Raw genomic sequence first — 19,637 nt, forward strand, 5'->3', positions numbered from 1 at the left:
TTATGATTTGATTTACATACATCGTGAAGTGATTATCACAAGTTTAGTGAACATTCATCATCTCATATAGGTACAAAATAAAGAAATAGTAAAAAGAGTATCTTGTGATGAGAACTCTTAGGGTTTACTCTCTTAACAACTTTCATATATAACACACATCAGTGTCAATTATATCGATCATGTTGTACATTGCATCCTATTTATCTTATAACTGCAAGTTTGTACCTTCTGATTGCCCTCATCCAATTCCTCCTCCCCCCACCCGCTAAATTCCCACCCTCCCCCATAGATCTTAAAAGTTCACAAAGCACACAACACCACAGAAATTATTAACTTTTACAGATATAATGAAAATTGTACTAATTTACCACCTTTTTTATATTAAAGGTGACACATTGTGGCAGGCATGGAGATGTGCCACTCAGATCCTTCTTCAAGAAAGGACTTGCTGCCCTGCTCAGGGGCCAGTAGTGTGATCAGCAGATGGCCTACAGCTGTCAGCGCATTCAGGGTCTGCCTCAGCTGCAGTCCTGACCTTCCCACGGCCGCCATATACTATCTGAGGGAGAGGGGAGTATAAAGGGTGGAGTGGGACACTCCAACCTACGATACTGACTCCAGAGCTCCCTGTCTCATCATCTGCTTCTGGCAAACCTAACTGCAGTGCAAATTAACTCATGCAACCAACATGAACAGAATTGCCATCTCAGACCTCTCACAGCAACTAAGGCTGCAAATTTGGGATATCAGTCAAAATTCCTGTTACTACTTCCCGTGATGATTTTACGGGAAGTAACTCGGTTAGTTACTTGAGCCCCAAGTAACTAACCGAGTTCCATTTTCATGGTGAAGCTCTACCTTCTTACCCAATATATTACTGTAATCGTACTTGAAATCGTTTTCTGCCTTATATAAATATGCACAAGCACACCCCGCCCAGACACACATGGCCTGTAGTTCCCACAACCTCACTGCACTTAATCTTGGCTCTGCCAACAATTCGCTGTGGGAACTTGGGCAATTTATTTACCACTCTGTGCTCAATTTCCTTATCTGTAAAATAGGCATAGTCATCTGACAGGGTTGTAAAGAGTAAATGAGCTAGTACTTTAAAAAGTGTGTAGAGGGTCTTCCCTGGTGGCGCAGTGGTTGAGAGTCCGCCTGCCGATGCAGGGGACACGGGTTCGTGCCCCGGTCCGGGAAGATCCCACATGCCGCGGAGCGGCTGGGCCCGTGAGCCATGGCCGCTGAGCCTGCGCGTCCGGAGCCTGTGCTCCGCAACGGGAGAGGCCACAACAGTGAAAGGCCCGCGGACCGTAAAAAAAAAAAAAAAAAAAAAAAAAAAGTGTGTAGATAGAACAGCCTCTGCCAATACTGCATATTCAATAAATGCTAGCCATTATCATTATTGGTCTGAGTTCTACATTGTCTATACGTTTTCTTATCTGTCTCAGCAACCAACATCCTATAATAACGTATCGACTAATCAATTACAGAAAAAGTTCTTATGTTTCAAGTCCTTTAATTATCAGACTTCGGATTTTGGGACCTAGATTAAATCCTAGACTTGACTTCAGTTGAATTTGTTATCAGCTGAATGTTTTGGATTTTCCCAATTCATGAAGATGTAAACCAGATACGTGAAGATTAGACCGGGAGCATATATGTAAAAGGCTTTTCTGAAATATAAAACATATGAAAATGTGGGATATTATTCCAATATTATTAAGAAGCTAGACAACTCCTGCAATTACAAAATGAAATTCTTCGCTCTTCAAGTAAAATTGCGCCCCTTCCCCAAAATGATTTCCCCCTCAAATGAGGCCGATTTAAGAGGGATCATTTTAAAATGATAATAAAAACATATGGATAGCCTACCATAGGGCAAAGTTCTGAAGATGCTGAAATGACTTTAAAGCATTTAGGACCAAATGTTAACATCTACGATCAGTCCTAGGAAATCATCCTTTTCAGTCCTCCTGAAAATTCTGTTAAATAAAAGGTTAGACTTCTTTCAACGCCTAAGAAATTTATTCGCATATCAAAGAAGAGCATATTTAAGAAAAACAAAAGCTGCCCTTGCTTTTGACCACAAGTTGGGAATTTTCTGTCATTGGTGCAGCGCCTAAAAAACAAGATCCAACTTTCATTTGGCTATTTCTACGGGGCCTCGAAAATCTAAAATATTGCAAACAATAGGACCCACTGTTTAAAGCTACGCGTATTTTAACAAATTCCCTCCAAGAAGCGTACATATTTTAAGATGCCAGTTTGGAAAAACAGACTGCAGGTCGCCACGACGGATCTCACACAGCCCGAATACACAGCCCGAAGCCTTTTGCTGTGTTGTTTTTAAAAAGAGGGGATGGGTGTAGAAGAAATGGGCTTAAAACACCCGATGCTACAGCTAGCAAACTGAGTGTTCCAGAGCGCTGGACGTTCCTCCGAGGAGGGAGCCACCAGGGAGGGGTGCAAAGGCACAGGAAGTGGCCTCTTTCCCGTTGACGCTGCTGAGACGCTGCTGTAACACGCGGCTCCCCGACCCCATGTGGGGTCACCCGAGAGCAGCGCCCCGGCAATATCAGGCTCAGCTCCCAGCTCTGCGCGCTAGGGGCCCCCGACACGCCAGCGTCGGGGAGGGGAGGGGAAGGGAGAGGGAGTTTTCTGCCCCGATTCCAGTGAGAAAACAAGGAAAAGAGGAGGCGGTTGCGCAATCTGGGCCTGGGGTGCGGCTCGGGGAACAAAGAGGGCGTGAAAGCACCAGCAGCCGAGACTCCGCGAATCCACTCAAATCTGCCGCCGGGGCAGAGCCCCAGTGCTTGTGGATACGCAGATTTCTCAAAGCCAGTCCAGCCCTACAGGATCACAAATGCTATCTCACAGCACCCAGGACTCTACACTGTAAACAAATGCCTGGGCTGCTCTGGCCCAGGGAAATTTGAAAACAATCGCTTCACGTCTGCCATTCAACTCAGCCTCCTCGAGCTCACGATTCCAGACTGCCAGGGGCAACGGCAGCTGGGCAACGCCTCAACCGAGCTTGGTCCTTTGCTTTGCTCCCACCCCACTGCTCAGCGCGGATTGGTGTCGGGGAGCAACTCCGGCGCTGATTGGGCGGCGGCGGAGTCGCTCAAGGAGACAGTAAGTTCGGGTGCCCCGGAGTGCTAAATTTATCTTCAGAGAAGCTACCGCGCCCGCCGCGAATTGGATCTCTATGGAGGTGGCATAGGCGATATCCCTGAGCTGAGAGCATCGCCCGGCCCCCCGAATCCTTCTTCCCTCTGTTTTGTTTTTCATTTCTCCCCTTCCTCCCTTCCCCCCTCTCCCCTCCAGTCCGCGACGACTGGCTCTTGACCCCGTTCAGGCCTCGGTGAAGGTGAGGACCAGAGCCGCCGCGGCGGCTGAGTGGTGCGCTCTGAAATGGCCGCTGCCGTGAGCTTCGTAAAATGGCGGCCGTAGGCTCAGCTGGGGACCGCGGCGCTGCTCCGCAGCCCAGCCGCAGCCGAGACCCTTCTCTCCATCACTGATGGAGATGAAGGAGAAAGATAGCGGCGGGTGCTGAGACGTTTTCCTGTGGTTATTAGCTGAGGCGACCGCCCGGGAACGCGAGAGCAGTTCCGTAGGCGAGGGTGGACGCCCACAGGAAGCCAGCCCCCCAGCTGTGGTGGGCAGCGCGCTCCTGTGACAAGGAGCAGCCGAGGGATAGGTGGCCGGGCCGCCCATCGAGGTGACCGTTGAAAAAAGCACTTAGGTGCTGGACGGAGTGTCTGTGCCCACCTCCTGCCTCGGCTTATGAATGGACTGCACTCCTACCCAGCCCTCCTGCCCCACGGGTATTGTTCAGAGCAGGAACCGCCTTAGGGTGGGGGTTGAATGGAGGGTGCTACCTGTCACCTTAGCCGAAGAGACAAAAGATGAGGTTTCCCCCCGCCCCTTTTCAGGGAGTCGAATAGAAGCTTTAGGGAGTCCAGTCTCTTTGTCCTCGAGAGATTCGGGGAAGCACCTCTAAAAAGGTGGAACTGAGGCCCTCCGAACAAAGCGTTTTCACTCCGTCGTGTCCGTCTCTGGTAGCAGGGGAGAGGAATCCTAAATTTTGAGGTCACCCAGCGTTTCCATGAAGTTCTCGGCAGCTAAAGCGCATTCAGGACTGTGAAAGGACGGTCTACTCTTTCGCTCCCAGGAATGAAGATGTAGGGCTTTCTCCTGCTGCCAGTTTGAGACCCTCGACTTTCTGGCAGTTGTAACCCATTGTAATTCATTTCTCTCTGCACCATCCAACTCCTGGTAACAGATTTTTTAGTGCTTGAGAGATTAAGAGTATTCAGGGACACACAAGCAGTGACTAGGCACGTGGGCTCTGCAGTCGAACTTTCTGGGTTCCGTTCTGAGTTCTTCACAGATGTGTTAACTTAGCAGGTGACTTAGCCTCTCTGTATCTATTTGTTCATCCCTAAAGGGGGGTTATTAATAATAGTCCCTGACTCTCACGTTTGTTTTGAGGATTAAGTGACCTAATCTAGGAAGGATTTAGCAGTTACTGGCACATAGTAAACAGTGATCACTCAATAAACATTAGTAAGTTAAGGAGCTTGGTTATTGAGACAAGAGTGGTTGTAACAAAAAAGCATAGTTCATGTAACCCTTCCATGTATAATTCCATTTTAGATTACTTTCAGTGCTTAGTTTTAGAGACACTAAGGTGTGGCTGTACTTTTAAAAGTTAGGTTTCGCTTCTGAGAGTTTTTAATGTTTTTCTTTGAAGTCAGTGGATGGGGGAGCGTTACAAAATAATGAAATTACCAGGGTATTAAACAGGACGAAAATATTAACATTTTTACTGTGTTAGGCATCTTCTGTTTCAGTCTAAGATCTGCATTGCAGTGAAGAATCATTTGCACTGCCTGGCTCTAAAATAAATTGTAAAGAATGGTCATCTTAGAGGTGTATAGTTCGTTCTCCTTTTGTAGTGTCTAATTTTATTTTTTCTCATTCTAGGCTTTTGGTTACTCCCCTTCCACCCTATCCCTTAATTTCATTTTTTTTGAAGCGTCTGCGTTTCAAGCTGCCAAGGTGGAGAGAGTGATTGCAGAAGGGAGTGCTCCTCATTTCAGGTATCTTACCCTCTAGCTGTTACTGAGAAAACCATTTTAATTCAGGATCTGATACGAGAATCCAAAGCTTACTCTGAGCCAAATCATAAAGTTTAACTCAAACTTTAAATCAAACTAGCTATATTTAGGTAGACACTAAATTTGAATGCCTTAACTTATAAGGCTGGTATTCATCAGAGGTCCTAAAATTTGCATTACCCTTCCATTTAATTATGCTTTTAAAAAACTATTATATGAGGAATAAACCTATTTAAATGAGAGTTTTCTTTAGGTCTTCGTTAAGCCTTCACCTAGAGTAATGGGATGGAGAGTAATCAGTAAAATATATGCATTATTTTGAATGAATCTTATTTTGGATAATATAAATATTTATGTAATTTAAGTCCAGAGAAATAGTAGCTAACTTTTGGTTTACAGTTTATTTTTCAATGTTAACACACAGTGTTTAGATACACCAGAATTCTGTGTCTTGCAAAACTTTGAACTGTTTGTGTTTTTGACATAGCTTATCAGAATAATTACTAGCCCTGAAAGGAGCCTTAAGATGTATGACGGTGTCAACAGTGAATGTATCTAATGGCAGTAGGCATCAGAAAGCTAGAAGAGATTCCAAGATACTGTATATCATGAAAGGGGATGATAAATTATGGCCCCACGCTGTCTGTTTTTATAAATAGAGATTTATTGGAAGACAACTTGCCCATTCTTTAACGTTTTGTCTATGGCTGCTGCCATGCTACAACTACAAAGCTGAGTAGTTGGCAGCAGAGACCATACGGCCCATCAGGTAAAAAACATTTACCGTATGGCACTTTACAGGAGAAGTTTGCCAACCCTGCCATGGGACCTCAAGGTCCCTTCCTTAAAAATGCATTTATCAACTCATTATTTCTTAGTCCAATGGTTCCCATACTGTGTTTTATAGAAGATTAATGTTATCTTAAGTTAATAAGCGTTGTGAGAAAAAGATCAATGCTAAAAATAGTTTCTTCTTTTAGAATTTATTTTTAAATGTAAGTTTAAGACTACTAAACTCATTTCTATAGCTTTTATTTTTATGTGATAATCTACCTTTAAGAAAAGGTGTGCCATACCTGAGAGCACCAGGAAGTCGAATGAGAGATCACCTGATACACGAACGTGTGATGTTCCATCTGCGCGTTGATGCATAGGCAGCACTTACAAATTAACTGATGTGTTGCTATATATCATCTCTTTGATGGTTGCTCATCTTCTGTGTATCCTGTCTTATAATTTCAACACATTTGTGATACTCAATGTTTATTCTAAATTAACCATGTTTTGTACCACAAATTCATTGCCTATGGATCTGTTGCTGAAACAAGGAAGTCTTAAACAAGAAGTAGAATCTTTTTGTTATCAAATTGTGTCTGAATCAAATGATCAAAAGGTTGGAATATTACAGAGTGAAGATGAGCAGTTGCAGCCTGCAGTTTCTAAAAATTCAGAAGGTGAGCTTTCCAGGGTCAAATTTATGTCCAATTCCAACAAAATAACAACATTTAGTAAGAAACCAAAAAGAAGAAAATATGATGAAAGTTATTTGTCTTTTGGATTTACTTACTTTGGAAATAGAGATGCACCTCATGCCCAGTGTGTATTATGTAAGAAAATTTTATCAAATAGCTCTTTGGCCCCTAGTAAGCTTCGAAGACATTTGGAAACTAAACATGCTGCATACAAAGACAAAGACATAAGCTTTTTCAAGCAACATCTTGATTCACCTGAAAATAATAAACCCCCAGCACCTAAAATTGTCAATACAGATAATGAAAGTGCTACAGAAGCATCATACAATGTAAGTTACCATATAGCCCTGAGTGGAGAGGCTCATACTATTGGAGAATTGCTTATCAAGCCTTGTGCAAAAGATGTGGTGATGCGGATGTTTGACGAACAGTATAGTAAAAAAATAGATGCAGTACAACTATCAAACAGTACTGTTGCACGTCGAATTAAGGATCTAGCTGCTGACATTGAAGAAGAGCTTGTTTGTAGACTGAAAATTTGTGATGGGTTTTCACTGCAACTAGATGAATCAGCTGATGTTTCAGGACTTGCTGTGCTGCTTGTGTTTGTTCGTTACAGGTTTAATAAGTCTATTGAGGAAGACCTACTCTTATGTGAGTCTTTGCAGAGTAATGCCACTGGTGAAGAAATTTTCAACTGCATTAACAGTTTTATGCAGAAACATGAAATTGAATGGGAAAAATGTGTTGATGTTTGTAGTGATGCTTCCAGGGCAATGGACGGGAAAATTGCTGAGGCTGTCACCTTGATAAAATATGTGGCTCCCGAAAGCTCCAGTAGTCACTGCCTGTTATATAGACATGCACTAGCAGTTAAAACAATGCCTGCATCTCTGAAAAATGTGCTAGATCAGGCCGTACAAATCATCAATTATATTAAAGCTCGACCACATCAATCCAGACTACTAAAAATTTTGTGTGAAGAAATGGGTGCCCAGCACACAGCCCTTCTTCTAAATACAGAGGTGAGGTGGCTTTCCCGAGGTAAAGTTCTTGTAAGACTTTTTGAGCTTCGTCGTGAACTATTGGTTTTCATGGATTCTGCTTTTCGACTGTCTGATTGTTTAACAAATTCATCTTGGCTGCTAAGACTTGCATATCTTGCAGATATTTTTACTAAATTAAATGAGGTTAATCTGTCAATGCAAGGAAAAAATGTGACAGTGTTCACAGTATTTGATAAAATGTCATCATTGTTAAGAAAATTGGAATTTTGGGCCTCATCTGTTGAAGAAGAAAACTTTGATTGTTTTCCTACACTCAGTGACTTTTTGACTGAAATTAATTCTACAGTTGATAAAGATATTTGCAGTGCCATAGTGCACCACCTAAGGGGTTTGCGCTCTACTCTGTTAAAATATTTTCCTGTAACAAATGACAATAATGCTTGGGTTAGAAATCCATTTACAGTAACTGTTAAACCAGCCTCATTAGTAGCACGGGACTACGAGAGCCTGATTGATTTAACATCTGATTCTCAAGTGAAACAAAATTTCAGTGAACTTTCACTAAATGATTTTTGGAGTAGCCTAACTCAAGAGTACCCAAGTGTTGCAAGGCGTGCAGTTCGTGTACTTCTTCCTTTTGCTACAATGCACCTGTGTGAGACAGGATTTTCATATTATGCTGCAACAAAAACGAAATACAGGAAAAGACTCGATGCTGCACCTCACATGCGGATCCGACTTAGCAACATTACACCTAATATTAAGCGGATATGTGACAAAAAGACACAAAAACACTGTTCTCATTAAAATTGGAGGGTTTTGCATGCCTCTTGATAACCAAATATAAGATGAAAATAAAAGATGATTTACTTCACTGATGATATCTTGGGGTTTTAAAAAAATGATTCAAATTTTTTATACCTCTTAGATTTTAAGAAAGGTAAAGAATCAAAAATTTAAACCTGTACTACTGTTGGTATTTCTTCTTCACGTAATTTCAAAGGGTTCCATGGTCATGACTGTGGGAAATATTGATTCACAAGGAAAAGTCCCAGTTTCCTAGCATGATGTATCTTTTTAGGAGCTAATCGCTACCAATGTTTCTAAGCATGCCACCCTGTAACCCTCCAATCACAGGGACCTTCTTGCCTAAACATATCACTGTATTATGCTTTCAGGTCTCAAAAAACCATTCCTTCTCCTTGCTTCCTGACAGACTCCTATTTGCTTTTCAACCCTTTGACTTAATTTATCTTCAGTACTTTCATTCTCTAAATCTTTCTGTTTGGCCCTATTTTTTGTGTATGTCTCAGCTGTGAACTGCTTGGTGGTCTCATAATTTCCAGTGTTATTGGACTGAGCTGTTATATGATCTTATCCAGCTCTATGTCTCCATTATCTGGCAGAAGACCTTACTAAAGTAGATGCTAAATAGAGGAAAAAATGTTGGTGAAGGTGAACCAACGAAAAATGGAAGAGGGCATGGTAGCTTATATTTGTATGCTATCGTGTATAGAATGCTGCTCTTTGTGGTTTGGGCTCAGTTACCTAGAATTTAGTGTGGCCATTAAGGAGAAGTTACTGGGGAATGTCAGAGCTTTGATTTGAGCTGAACTGGTGGGGAGGTGGAGGGAGTGTGAAGAATATTTTCAGATTTTCTTTGTTTCTCAATTTGTGTATAGATTATTGCCGATTCAATATACTATAGTCTAAATTAACGAGGCTTTACTGTACTTGAAGATGATTGGACTTGAAACCGCTATCAGTGTATTCTTAGAATACTATGAAAGATTTCCTTTTTTTTTTTTAAGATGTTGAGGGTAGGAGTTTATTAATTAATTAATTTTTGCTGTGTTGGGTCTTCGTTTCTGTGTGAGGGCTTTCTCTAGTTGTGGCAAGCGGGGGCCACTCTTCATCGCGGCGCGTGGGCCTCTCACTATCGCGGCCTCTCTTGTTGCGGAGCACAGGCTCCAGATGCGCAGGCTCAGTAGTTGTGGCTCACCAGCCCAGTTGCTCCGCGGCATGTGGGATCCTCCCAGACCAGGGCTCGAATCCGTGTCCCCTGCATTAGCAGGCAGATTCTCAACCACTGCGCCACCAGGGAAGCCCACTATGAAAGATTTCTCACTGACATTCCTGCCTCTAGTCTTCTCTTCCATGTCACATCACCCAACACAGTTCACCAACTCAGGGTTAAATGGTTTTTGTGTTATTTCTATAGTCAAGACCTACCATATAACTACTAGATAGCCATTATTTATTTAATCTCACTTATTTAAACCCACTCCCCATTTTGGGGAAGAGGAGAACCTCCCCTCCCTAAGGTAGAATGTGATAGAATGATTAAGCTTAGGTACCTGCTCCACTACTTAATTAGCTTTTTTTTTTTTCTTTTTTTGGCGATGCCGAGCAGCTTGTGGGATTTTAGTTCCCCGACGACCAGGTGTTGAACCCAGGCCCTCGGCAGTGAGTGCTCGGAGTCCTAACGACTGGACCACCAGGGAATTCCCTAACTAGCTCTTTAACTTTGGTCAATTTGAGCCTTTCTGAACCTATTATCTCATTTGTAAAATTGTAATTATGCCTTCTTTAAAGAGTTATTAAGATAAAATGACTATGTATATAAATCGAACAGTGGGTAATCAGGAATAGATAAGTGACTTACATTAGTTCCTTGCCATATCCAGCCATGTTCCAGTCAAACTTCACTCCACACTCACACTTCCAGTCTGAGTTTTTATTCTGTGTGGAGATCTAACAGGCTATATAGGACCTGACCTAATACGAGGCAGCAAGGTTAAGTATTTTTAGCCCAGGCTTTTTCTCCTTTGTCACATTAAGCACCTATGTACCTGTCAGTTACTCTGCTAGATGCTTGTGTGTTATCAGTAATCTTACAACAATCCTATGGGATTAGGTAATTTCTGAATTTGCCCAAGGTCACACAAGTAGCAGAACCTAGTTTAAAGTGGCCTTTTCTGACAGTACTTTTGCCTTCGTTGCATTTCAAACTTTTCTAAGAGCATCAAAAAATGACTTGGGAGTATAGCTAAAACTCCTTAATAAGATGTGGGCATTTCTTTGAAATCTGTGCTTTCTTGTCTAAATTCGTCCAAAATAGCCATCTACTTCAAAGCATGACTGCTTGTTTTAGTATAAAAATATGTAACAGGGATTAAATTGGTATCGAGTAAAATTAATTCTCCAGAAAGATTCATGATACTCATACATGCAGTACTTTTTGTCAGCTGATCCCAGAATTAAAGGTACGCTATTTCGAGAAGTATGTACAATGCCATGATGTGTACATTTGGCTGGTGCCTCAAGTGTGGTAACCAGACTCCCTGTGTGATTGCTGAACCTGAGCCTCTGCTTAGGTCATCTGTCCAGGATGTAAGCCTCTTGAGATATAAGACCTCTCGCTTTCTAGTCCTTTACCCCTAACCACCTTCTCTGAGAGGCTGCTTTTCTGCATTGAAACCCAAATCTATTGACTGAGACACTGCTAACTGCTACTAGACCTGTTTAATGCCGGCACTACCCAACTTGGTTCTTGATGTCAACTACTGACCTGTTCTATAACCTATCAGGACTAACCTATGGGTACCATGTGCAGCTAGTGAGAACAGACTTTTGTACCTAAAGGTAGGTCTTGTACCTGCTGGATGATGGGCAAGTCTAGTTCCAGACAGCAACTTCTTTATTACTCTAACCCACTGTAGTTACCATGACTGAATCCCAAAAGAGGAGATTCTTTCCCTTTATGTTTAAACTCTACCTACCCTTCAGAATCAACCTTCCTTAAATAAAACCAAAGCAAAGTAAATCTTGAGCACTCAGATTCCCTTTATTTTGTACCTCCAAAAACCTTTGGTTACCATTCTGCCAGTACTCCCTAAGGCTCCAAATACTAGAGGCTCTATCTAGAAGTAGAGGGAAGGCTGACAAACACCGTCACACAAAAGAAAACTCTAAAGGAAGAAATGGGTGGCGTTCTACTTAATATTGCAAGAGATATTTGGGGGCTAAATAACATGGCAACCTCAAATGACAGCTCCCCTTCTTGCCTGCATGAAACAGTGAAGTTCCTGTAATGTATCCAATCCAAAAGGGCTCTCCCACTTTTTTTTTTTTTTGCCTGTTTCTGAAATTAATTTAGTTGGCAACCCATTCTCCATGAATAAAAATACGAACCACAAATGTTTCTTGTATTAGTCAAGGCTCTCAATTGTAATTTATAGAAACCCAAATCAAACTTACTCAAGTCAGAAAGTTTTACTTATTGGTCAGTGTTTGCAGTAGCCTCAGGGATGATTGGATCTTTGTTTAGATGATATTATCAGGAATCTCTCTTTATCACTTTGGGGGTTTTTTGTTTTATTGAGGTATAGCCAATGTACAATATTTTATATACATTATCCCACTTTTAATCCCTATAATTCAAGTACAAATGATCCTTGAACAACACAGGTTTGAACTGCATGGGTCCACTTATACCCAGATTTTTTTCAGTAGTAAATTATACAGTGCTTACATGGCCCATGGTTAGTTAAATCCGCGGATAGGGAGGGGTGACTATAAGTTATACGCAGATTTTCAACTTCACGGAAGGTTAGCACCCTTGACCCCCATGTTGTTCAAGGGTCAAGTGTAATTGAAATTGCCTTGATTTTTTTTTGTCTTTTTTAAAAAATTTTATTGAAGTATAGTTGATTCACAGTGTTGTGTTAATTTGTGCTGTACAGCAAAGTGATTCCGTTATATATATTACTTTTCATATTTTCCATTATGGTTTGTCACCGGATATTGAATATAGTTCCATGTGCTATACAATAGGACCTTGTTGTTTATCCATCCTATATATAATAGTTTGCATCTGCTAATTCCAAACTCTCAATCCTTCCCTCCCCCACCCCACTTCCGCCTGTCTTGATTTCTTAATGAGGATTGTTTCCTATGTAAATCTTGCCCTAGTACCACACGTATATAAATACACAAATTGTAATCTCTTGTAGTTTAGACTTCTTTGGGATCATTCATAGATTTAGCAAATTTCTAGTAATACTGTAAGTGCTCAGTGAATTGAATTCCCTAACTTAAAAGGTAAGGTATTAAGGTGAAATATAATTCATACTATAACATTATGAAAATTAGCTTTAAAATTCTTGGCTTCAACTTAAACAGATAAGGCAGTAACTATTCTTTGTCTTTCAAAGACTTCAGAAGCAGCATTTTTTTTTTTTTTACTCTGTACAAGGTTTTCTTTTTTGTTTTTAATTGTAGGAAAATATACATTACACAAAATTTACCATTTTAACCACTTTTAAGTATACAACGGCATTAAGGACCATCACCATCATCCGTCCCCAGAACTTTTTCATCTTCCCATACTGAAACTGTCCCCATTAAACATTAACCCCCCATTCTCCTCCCCTAGTCCCTGGCACTCATTATTTGCATTTTCTGTCTCTGAATTTGGCTACTCTAGGGACCTCATAGTGGAATCATACAGTATTTATCCTTTTCAGTCTGGCTTATTTCACACAGCTATAAATAGGTTCATCTATGTTGTAGCATGTGCCAGAATTTCCTCTTTCTAAGGCTGAGTAGTTTTCGTGTGTGTGTGTGTGTGTGTGTGTGTGTGTGTATACACGTTTTGTTTATCCAGTCATCCATCAATGGACACTTGGGTTATATCTGTCTTTGGCTACTGTGAATAATACTGCTGTGAACATGTATCACAGTCACAAATATCTTTTTGACTGCCCAAAGCAGCATTTATTAATAAGCCCCCTGTTTCCTTAAAAATGCAATTTTACTCTCCAAAATATAATTCACCTACAACTCTTGAAAGAATCCAACAGCTATGTAAATCTAGGTGCCTCTGGAGCTTATGCAAGTTATTTACTTTCATTTGTTAAAGTTGGTAATAACTGCACTGTTAATTAGTTACAATGGAAAGACTTCTGAAGCAGCTATCAAGAGACTTGTGTTCTTCAACTAATTAATTGCCTTAGATAAGTTCATCCTTCTTTCTTGGCCTTAGTTTCTTCGCTTACCAAATGAAAGGGGTTGAACTAGAATGAGCTCTAATGTTCTTGTCAAATAAGTTAAAAATTTTAACCTAAATAAAGATTAGGGTGATGATAAGATGTGCTCAGTTTTTTGAAATATGTGGATTTTTCCCTTGGAAGCCAAGCCTTTTTTTTTTTCTTTATTGAAATATAGTTGATTTACAATGTTGTATCAATTTTTGCTGTATAGCAAAATGACTCAGTTATACATATATATACATTCTTTTCCAAATTCTTTTCTATTATGGTTTATCACAGGATCTTGACTATAGTTCCTTGTGCTAGACAGTAGGACATGGTTAAGACAAGCTTTTTTTTTTTTTTTTTGGCTGTGCCTCGTGGCTTGCAGGATCTTAGTTCCCCAACCAGGGATCGAACCTGTGCCCCCTGTGATGGAAGCACAGAGTCCTAACCACAGGACCGCCAGGGAATTCCCATAAGTCAAGCTTTTTACATTAGTCTTGTACCATAATGTTTTCCAACAACCAAATGATAAAATTTATAAATTGCCCCATCGTGGATACTTACTGGATGAAAGGAATGAAGTGCTTTTTTGGAAGGGAAATGTACATTGGAAAAACTAAAATATGTTTGTTTATGACTGTGTTGGAATCTAGTATAGTTGAAGGCATAACTCAAGCGTCAGGCAGGTTACAGTGGAAATTATTGACTAATCCCCAGCATCTATTTTCCTCTCCCAAGTTGTACCCTGATTTTCTTTCAGGTATCCACTTTTCCCCTACATAATCCATATACTTAAGTAAAAGCTGATCTCTTTCCAGCTTCAGGAGTGGACTTGTTTTGTCTAAGATAGTTTTTTGACCCCAATTCACATAGCAAACAGGTTTTACAATATAATCTAGGTGTGGGCATGTGTGAGCACCAGAGTTTCATAGAACAGTACTAATCCTTTGTATGTGCAATGTAATCCCAAATATATTTAATTTTTTTAATGATGAAAACTCAAAGATTAATTGTATGACCCATTCTTAGGTCCTGATCCACTGTTTGAAAAGCACCAGTGAGTGTAATGCCATTGCCCTTACAAAAATTGTTCAAGGAACCTGGCTGTAAGCCTGTTAAGGCATAGTATTGCTCTGGCCACAGTAACTGGCCCAGGAATAGCATGTGACCCAATACAGGCAAGTGAAAAGCAAGAGCAGTATTACAGGGGCTTTGACAAAAGTTGCTTCCTCACTCTTAATGAAGAGATAAATATCCTGTGTACTTGGGAGGCCTGGAATTGCTGCAACTCTTTAGCTACCAGCATGGGGATAAAGCCAATACATAGGGGCGGGCACAACCAAAAAATTAGAAATTAAACCAGAGCTCTGACTGAACCAAACTTGATCACATTCCTGCCTTTAATTTTTTTGTTGCCCACGCCAATAAAACTATTGTTTAAGACCCTTTACATTGGATTTTCTATTACCATAGACAAAATCATCTTAACTAATATAGTGGTCTAAAGGGAAAACAATATAAAACTAGAATTTACTGGTAAACTTAGCTGCAATGATAAGTCCCAGCCCAAACTGAAATAGTCTGATCTCTGGTTATTCTGCCATCTACCATAGTGCTATCACTCAAAACTCTGCCACTGGTAATATTTTATAGACCAGAAACTAAATCAGCACATGTATTGACATTAGTAGATATTATCAAAAATGCCATTTCTCTTCGTGGGACAACTTGGTAATAAATGGATTTTACGTATTAGTTTAGGCTGGCCTAGTTATGAATCAGGTGTGTAATTCAAATTAGAAATTAACCTTGAAAACAAATCTATTCATTTTTCCTTTAACTTGTCAAAGACCCTGATAAATGTGATGGGATTTTTAAAAATTTTTTATGTTTAATAAGTCATATGCTTTGTAGGGGAAATGATCAGCCAGAAATAATTTGAGTGGTCCTCTATCTTCAAAGCTGTTTTCTGTCAAAGTTGTAAACAAGTTCCCTACAAGATTGTTTTAACTTCTCAGAAGAGTTATGTGTTGACAAGGCAAAATCTGTTACATCACAGTTCACAAGGCTTTCTTGACAAATACCTTTGAGCAAAATAAACCCTTCCCCAAACAAGCTGGGACTTCAGGTGTAAGGTGATGATCTAAATGCCTACATTTGACTCTTACCTTCCTAAAAGTCCACAGACATGCTGAAAGAAATATCAAAGTTAGACTGAATCCACAGCAACACTAAGAAAAGGGAGTAAAGGTGTCATTACTCTCAAGAATTTACATTCTAGTGGGAAAGACAAACTATTGAGCACTATTAAGTAAATAGGTTAATGAAGGAGAATGTTAACTGAGTTAATCTGAGATAGTCTCTTTGAGAAAGTGACATTTCAGCCAAAACCTGAGTGATAAGAGGGAGCCAGTCAGTTGAAGATTGGGGAAAGAATACTCCAGATGGAGAGAAGGCAAGTGCAAACACCCGTATACAGAAAGAGCTTGGTGTGTTTGAGGAATAGGAAGATTAAACATCTGGAGTAATGCACACATGTCACTGTGCGTGTGGTAAAAATTGTCAAAGAGGTAGGAAGAAACCAAATTATTTAGAGTATTAGAGGCCAATATAAGGAGTTTGGATTTTATTTCAAGTACAATGGGAAGGCATTGTGGTCCTCACAGGGGAGAAGGGGGTGGGGATTAGGATACCATCTCCAAGGGGTATTTGTAAATGTGTGAGGGTATTGAGGACTATACCTGGGGTATTTTAAATCCATTAGTACATGATATCCACCCTTTCTTTTGAAGAGCTCAGAGTTTGGATGACACTGGGACCTTCATATACTTCTGAGAAGACCCAGAACCTTAGAGACCCCACTTTGGAAAGTGAACATGTTAATTGAAAGAGTCTCCATCTCCACTCTTAAAAGGAGGGAACATATATTGGGCCTCTTTTTATCCCATAAAGCACCGTGCTATACTCCTTATGGCACTGTTTTGTGGCACAGACTTGACAACTATCTAAATTTGAGGGCATGCAAAATATAATGGTGATTATCTTTTGATTATTTTTTCTTATAAGGAAATATAGTGCATTAATCAAAGACTTATGATGTATAAAAATACCCAGATTTGGCTTTCATTATGTTTTTATTGAATGAAGGGATGAATGTTGAGTCTCCAAGCCTTATCTAGTAACTCTTCAAGTTGGCTGCTAAATCATGTCCTTGTTGGTGTCGTAACTCTTTCCTATCCTTCCCCTGTCCCTCAAGGAAGAGGATCCCAGAATTCTTAGAGGGTAGAGAAGCAAAAGAGACTCACTCATCCTTAGGATTTCACTGTTGGAACTATTTGTTAACTTAATTTTTAATGATTTCAAGACTTCATATAAAGGAGCCCCTACCTCTCTTCCCAAAATAATGTAAAGAGAACTCTGGTCTGAATGGTACAGCATTGGGGTTGGCCTGGGATGACAGAGTAAGATTTTAGTCCAGGGCTTTTCTCCATGCTACTAAAACAATATTTTAAAAGTCACTCTGGATATCTATTTCTAGAGCACTTTGTGGGTCTTAGGCAGTTAATTCTGAGGTAGGTTATATAACCGTGTTACAGCTATGGAAGAATTAAGTGCCTAACACGAAGTACTTTGGGTTTAGAGAGGGGTTTTAAAATGCAAAATGTTATTTTTACTATTCTACATGTATAAATGAAAAGTAAAGTAAAAAGTCATGGTACATTGTATTGTCAATTATCAAGTACTTCTGGAGTCTTTAAAAGGCTCCCAGATACACTCAGAAACATTCATACACCATTTTCTTTCTCAACGAAGCACCTATTTCAAGAGGCAGCAGTGAGAATCGCTCTAGAATGCATCCACTTTAACAGCAACTCACTTTTCACGTAGCCCTCCCAGCTTTTAAATATACATATGGTCGATCAAAGCACCATGAATCAACCAGACAGCTGTCATCAGGAACTAAGCCAATATAACATCCCTTTTCAGGAAGGCTTTGGAAACAGTTTCCTTTCTGGCAGTCAAACTGTGTACTTGTTCTAGAAAACAAGCTACTCTCAAGGCTTCAGTGTCCAGTCAGATACAATAAAGAGCTATAGTCTGTTATGGGCTTGAAGTTCTGAGTCTTAATGGTTTCACAATATATTGACTACCAATTAGGATAGTCTCAGTGTTCCTGCAAACATCAGATAAGTCCGTCACTCCTTAAATTGTGCAACACCAATAAACTGTACCTATTCTATTTTTGCTTAATTTTGTATTCAAGGAAAAAAGCAGACTTTCATCAACTAAACTTTAGGCCAAAACATGAGAAATGAATAGAGCTTATGAAACAAAGCCCTGAAGTTCAAGACACAAACTTATGAAAATCAGTGAAGAATTGTTTGGTGTAGGTATGGAGGATTTATCTAGTACTTAGCCAATCAAATACTGAAACACACAACCATGCCTCTGCTTTGTATTATATCACTGCTAGTGAAATTTACTCAAATCAGGACAAAGTTGATGATAAAGGAAACGTTGCATTTCCAAGTCATAAAATATTGAAAACACACTACTCCAAAATAAACATAGGAAAGATTTAAATAATGAAACATTTTAATTTTCATTTCCAATTGCATAAAGCGGAATGTAAACTCCATGGGGGCAGAGACCTTGACTTTCTTATCTACCTCTGTATTTTCAGGACCTAGAATAATGTCTGACACCTAAGAGTTGTTCGTTAAGTGTTAGCTGTCGAGATGGTAATGATGGGGAAAGGCTAGGTTTGAATCTCAGCTCTGACACGTTCTAGTTGTAGAACCTTAGACAAGTCACTTAAATTCTCTTGAAGCTCAGTTTCTTCCTCTGTAAAAGAGGAATAATATTTTAGTCTCTGTTTTTCTAATATGTGTTTTTTACAACACCACCAAGCAGTTTTCCAATTCTCAGCAGACACTGACTGAGGAGTCCTACAATTTAATTCAATTCTGACACTGTTTACCTGGAGATAGTGTCAGATCCTACAGGTTAAGGGCTCAGTCCAACAAGAGTCCCCACCAACCCTCCTTCAGACACCAATAGCAGGTACAGGTTAAATTGGAGGTTCCCATGACCCCCTCTTCCTGTTCAATTTACTAGAGTGGCTGACAGAACTCAGAGAAACATTTACTCAAATTTACTGGTTTGTTATAAAAGTCTATAACTCAGGAACAGCCAAATGGAAGAGATGCATAGGGTAAGTAAGGTATATAGAGGAGGGAGTGCGGAGTTTCCAAGCTCACCCTCGCACGCTCTCCCCCTAGCAGGCCACTCTCCCCACATGCCCACGTGCTCACCAACCCAGAAGCTCAACTCCTGTGGTTCAAGAGTTTCTATAGAGCTTAATCTGTAGCCCTCCCCGACCTTACCCTTCCCAGACGTCAGTGGGTGGGTGTGAAAGTTCCAACCCTCCAATCACTTAGTCTTTCTGGTGACCAGCCCCATCCCGTGGTTATCTAGGAGCCCCACCCTAAGTCACCTCATTAGCATAAACTCAAGAGTGCTCAAAAGAGACTCCTACTGAAAGACAAAAGGCGCTCCTATCACTCAGGAAACTCCGAGTTTTCTTTGGATGGCTCTGTGCCAGAAACCCAGGACTAAGACCACATACATTTCTTATTACACCACAGTTTTACTTATATCCCTGCTCTGAGAGTCAAATAAGATATGTATCAAAAGTCATTGTAAAACTATAGCATTATTAAAAACCATTATACTAATGCTATAACCAACAATGCTATAACAAAACATTGCCTGGTAGAGATCCTTACATCTGGCATTTTGTGTGTGTGTGTGTGTATATACACACATACACACGATGCCAGGTGTTTTTAATTCATTTTTTAATTATATCTCTGTGAGGTATGACATCAGTATTATCTGTTGAATAACAATTTATTGGCTGTAAAAAACATGTATTTCCTCACAGTTTCTGTAGGTCAGGAATCCAGGCGCAGTTTAGCTCCAGACTCT

At 40.2% G+C, this 19,637-nt stretch overlaps 1 protein-coding gene across 3 annotated transcripts; it reads left to right on the forward strand.

Moving 5' to 3' along the window:
• Nucleotides 1-2,970: 2,970 nt before the first annotated feature.
• ZBED5 (zinc finger BED-type containing 5) lies at nt 2,971-15,082 on the forward strand. 3 transcript variants are annotated; one of them, XM_079929037.1, is made up of 3 exons: nt 3,174-3,376; nt 4,996-5,111; nt 6,190-15,082. In XM_079929037.1, exon 3 carries the CDS (start codon nt 6,331-6,333, stop codon nt 8,413-8,415), a length of 2,085 nt encoding a protein of 694 aa, XP_079785163.1. In that variant the 5' UTR covers nt 3,174-3,376; nt 4,996-5,111; nt 6,190-6,330; the 3' UTR covers nt 8,416-15,082. The 3 variants fall into 3 exon arrangements, with proteins under 3 accessions (XP_079785164.1, XP_079785163.1, XP_079785165.1); XM_079929038.1 differs by lacking the exon at nt 3,174-3,376 and adding an exon at nt 2,971-3,141 and having other exon boundaries at nt 4,996-15,082; XM_079929039.1 differs by having other exon boundaries at nt 3,174-5,111; nt 6,158-15,082.
• Nucleotides 15,083-19,637: the final 4,555 nt, after the last annotated feature.

Source organism: Stenella coeruleoalba (assembly GCF_951394435.1).
Source record: "Stenella coeruleoalba genome assembly, chromosome: 8".
Taxonomy (NCBI): Eukaryota; Metazoa; Chordata; class Mammalia; order Artiodactyla; family Delphinidae; genus Stenella; species Stenella coeruleoalba.